The following is a 4,157-nucleotide window of genomic DNA, read 5'->3' on the forward strand; positions in this document are numbered from 1 at the left end:
CTTCAGCCCCTTCCTTGTGTTTACATGAATCATGGAATCCCAGACTGGTTTGGTTTGGAAGGGACCTTAAAGCTCCTCCAGTCCCAACCCCCCTGCCAGCAGCAGGGACACCTTCCACTAGACCAGGTTGCTCAAAGCCTCATCCAACCTGGCCTTCAACACTTCCAAACCTTCAGAACAACACCAAGAAGCAGACACCTTGCCCAGTTAAGCACGGTTGCCCCAGTAAATACAGGGTTCTCATGTATTTCTCACATCAAATACACGCCTCATTTTACACAAGAGCCTTCAGACCCTTCTCTGGAAGGAGCTGCGTGCAGGAGGTGCAGGGCTCACAAACCAGACCCCAGCCTCCAGCTGCTACGACTCCCTTTTAATCAAAAAACAAGCGTTCCCAAGATACCACTGCTCATTCCTTTGACATTCCACATTTATTGAGTTTGGCTGGATTAAAGGGTTAGTTGTATGGTACATGAATTCAATAAATATTTAAGAACTGGATGATGAAGCCCCATCGCATTAGAGCAGGGAGTTAAGTACATGGGTAAGTAAAAATTTATTATTTTTAAAAGATCAGATAACTAGCTGGGGTGGATAAATGCAACTCTTGAAAAAAAGATGGTGTGTGCACTTCAGAAGGCTTTTGGGCCAAGGACAGCAGGGAAGCCCATCACCACCAAACTGACTGATAAGTTAATACAGTTTTTAAGACAGAATAAAATATCCTGCAGCAGTTCTGCCATTTCCTGGTCTGAAATGAAAAGGAACATTTCCCAAGCGCAACACTCCGCCCTGTCAGGCTGGATGGAGAAGGTAACTCCTCAGGTAGCACCACACCTACCACCAGCCTGTTCCTTTAAAAAGCTTTTTGGAAAGGGAAGGGGGACAAGGAGAGTGAGAAATGGTGGGAGAAGGGTCTCACTGGCAGATGTGTGCACACTCCAGCTCTCCAGGGTTAACAGAAACCGCTCCTCAGCCGTGACAGACAGGATGGCAGGTGTGCAGCACGCCCAGCCTAGGGATGTTCTCCTGCTGTCCTATCACAGCGAAGGAAAAGCTATCAGTCAGCTCTGCTTCCTTCTCTGAAGACAAGAGTAACAGTCTTTAGTAAATGAAAAAACCTGCCTGAAGTCCCCAGGACAGATCTGAAGGTCTGTGGCACTAGCACTTGCCCTGTCTGCTCAAGAGAAGTCCTGCCTATGGGGTTCAATGTAAGACCATGCAGGAGCACTTAAGTTTTGAGGAAGCCCAGCTACTAAAGCAACATACAAACTCCTTACGCACCCTACCCATCCCTGTGCACCCCCTGCAGCTGGGTGGGGAAGCTACAAATACCCTACTGTCACCACCCCTCCTGCCACAGCTCCAGCAAGCCTCCACATCCTGGAGTTACACCAGATGCTTCCATCTCAGAAGGACTCCAGCCAGGTGGAATGGCTTTGCTGGCACTGCAGGGCAAATCCCTTAGGAGCCACACATCAGACACTCATCCCGGTTCTCCAAGGAGCAGACCATGGCTGCTTTATTCCTCTCCTTCTCTTCCTCTTCCTTGGAGGCCTTCTCCCGCTCTCTGAGTTTCTCCTTGTTCAGGGTGAACTGGATGGGGTTAGCAGCTGGTTTTGTCCGGAGATAGTACATGCCAGTCTTCAGACCCTGTGGAGTGAAAACAGGAGCCTAAGAGCTGGAATCAGGTGGAGGCCAGGTGAGCAATGCAGCCAAAGGGAACTGCTGAGGCCGACCATCCTGCTGTGCTGCCCTCACAGTGGTGTCTAGGAGTCAGGATTAACGGGAGCAATGCAACAAGCTTTATTGCTCAGGGGAGATATTCCACCAGTAAGACTGGATTCTTGGAAGGAAACAACTGTTTACCCTTCTAAGAATCAGCAAAGACCAACTTTTCATGCAGGAATTTATCAGCCCCCCAGTTGCTATCTGTCCTGAGCAGCCCCCACCCCTCCCAGGTACCTGCTTCCACCCATAGAAGTGCATGCTGGTGAGTTTGCCATAGTTGGGTTCCGCGATGTGGATGTTGAGAGACTGGCTCTGATCGATGAAAGCTCCTCTGTCTGCTGCCATCTTGAGGACAGTTTTCTGGGAGATCTCCCACACTGTCTTGTAAAGCTGCTTCAAGTCATCAGGAATCTCAGGTATGTTCTAAAAGGAAGGGGAAAAGTTTTCCAACGCCAAGAGTTTTCCAACGCCAAGAGTTTTCCAACTCAGTCTAACCAGCGACTGCCCAAATATTCGTATTTATAAAATCAATTTCTTCACCAATTTTGAGACTTGTGTGATCCTGACTAGAACTAAGGCTTGTTGCAGCTGAATTCTATCACTGAATCCAAGCATTCTGTATGGGAAAGCACCCAACCATAAAGAAACTTTACTCACTGAAAGAGGGCAGCTTATTGTGGGGAATTTGAGAGAAAAGGCTCTTTGTGTTTAACTGGCCATTACTGTTTTGTCTTAAATCACAGAATTGCCTAGACTGGAAAAAAACCTCTAAGATCATTGAGTCCAAATAGTTGGGAGGTCTCACAAAAACCAATCCAGCAGTTAGTACCCGCCCACAAATTCATGACAAGTGGGGTGCACTCCATTAATGTGGGTGACTCCGAGCACAACAGTCACAGCAGCATTTCCAACTCCACCACATCAATGATTCATCCCACACAGACGCTTCTCCATGGAACTTCTGGATCAGGATGTCCCATACCCAGCTCCTGTCTCAAGCCTACTCCCTGCTATCAATTACCCCTTTAGAATCTTTATCATAAATGGGAACCCAAACACTTGCAGAAGCAGCGCAGCCTGACTCAGTGTTTGCTCTGGCAATACTCAGCAGCACCTTCCCACTGGGCTGCTCCATGCCATGGGTGGGCTCCACTAATTGTCACTGCACTGAGCTCAGACACATCCCTCACATTTCTAACGGAGATGCTGCACACTACAGCTCTTCCTCCCCAGGTCAGCTGTGTCACTCATCTACAGGAGACCTGAAGAGCACTGGGGAGCAAGTCAGCCCCCCGGCCATCCAGCCAGCACTTCCCAGACTAGTAGGAACCCCTGCACTATTCTCCCTGGGCTTTCACACAGAGTCACAGAACTGCCTGGATTGGAAAAGCCCTTTCAGATCATCGAGTCCAACCATGAACCCAACACTGACAAGTCCCCTGTGACTAACCTATGTCCCTCAGCACTGTGTCTACACGACTCTTCAATCCCTCCAGGGATGGGGACTCCACCACTGCCCTGGGCAACCCCTTCCAATGCCTCAGAACCCTTGCAGCAAAGAAATTCTTCCTCACATCCCATCTCAACTGCCCTGGCCACAACTGGAGCCCATTTCCTCTTGTCCTGTCCCTTGGGCCTTGGTTGAACAGACCCACCCCCACCTCTCTCCACCCTCCTCCAAGGGACTTGCACAGAGCCACAAGGTCTCCCCTCAGCCTCCTTTTCTCCAGGCTCAACACCCCCAGTTCCCTCAGCCACAAGGGAACTCAGCACACTTGTGCTCCAGACCCTTCCCCAGCTCCGTTCCCTTCTCTGGACACGCTCCAGCACCTCCATGTCCTTCTTGGACTCAGGGGCCCAACACTGAACCCAAACCCGAACACGTACCTGGATAGAGCCGTTGTGGGCAATGATTTGGTTTTTCATCTCCTCATTCCACAGGCCTCTCTCTGTGAGATCTTTCAACAAGTGTGGATTCACAACCTGTAAGGGGCAAAGGCCAGAGAGTGAAAGCACTGTGTATTCTGCTAAACCAAACGCCCTGCCTGATGGCACAGGTACAGCTTCCTGCAGGAGGCAAATCCACCCAACGTGCACAGGATTCTAATGTACAGACCTTGTACAGTACCAACAAACTTGAACTCTTGGGTCAGCACTGAGGTGTGTATATTTTTCTGCATGCAGACAGCCAGACTAGGCACAAGGTTCAAACAACAGGGTAACAAACATGGGACACTGCTGGTCATGGCAGCACACAGGCCATCTGCAACCCCTGGCTGACACCAGCCGGGGGCTACACTCATAGGACAGGGAGGGGAGAAGTTACTGGACATCACAAATGTGAAAGTGGGGGTGTATGGAACTCCCCTGCACAAGGAACGCTGAAAGATGTGCGTTGGGAGTGGTGGTGAATGAGAAGCTGAACG

The 4,157-nt window shown here is 50.0% G+C and overlaps 1 protein-coding gene across 1 annotated transcript; it reads right to left on the bottom strand.

The window, feature by feature from the left end:
* Window positions 1–1,242: 1,242 nt before the first annotated feature.
* On the bottom strand, window positions 1,243–3,714 carry LOC104524080 (ribonucleoside-diphosphate reductase large subunit; the record flags this gene model as incomplete). The annotated part of the gene is made up of 3 exons (XM_010166844.2): window positions 1,243–1,653; window positions 1,966–2,154; window positions 3,619–3,714. Coding segments are annotated over 3 exons (474 nt in total), but the record flags the coding sequence as incomplete, so codon positions are not given.
* Window positions 3,715–4,157: the final 443 nt, after the last annotated feature.

Source organism: Antrostomus carolinensis, unplaced genomic scaffold (genome assembly GCF_000700745.2).
Source record: "Antrostomus carolinensis isolate BGI_N321 unplaced genomic scaffold, ASM70074v2 scaffold15814, whole genome shotgun sequence".
Taxonomy (NCBI): Eukaryota; Metazoa; Chordata; class Aves; order Caprimulgiformes; family Caprimulgidae; genus Antrostomus; species Antrostomus carolinensis.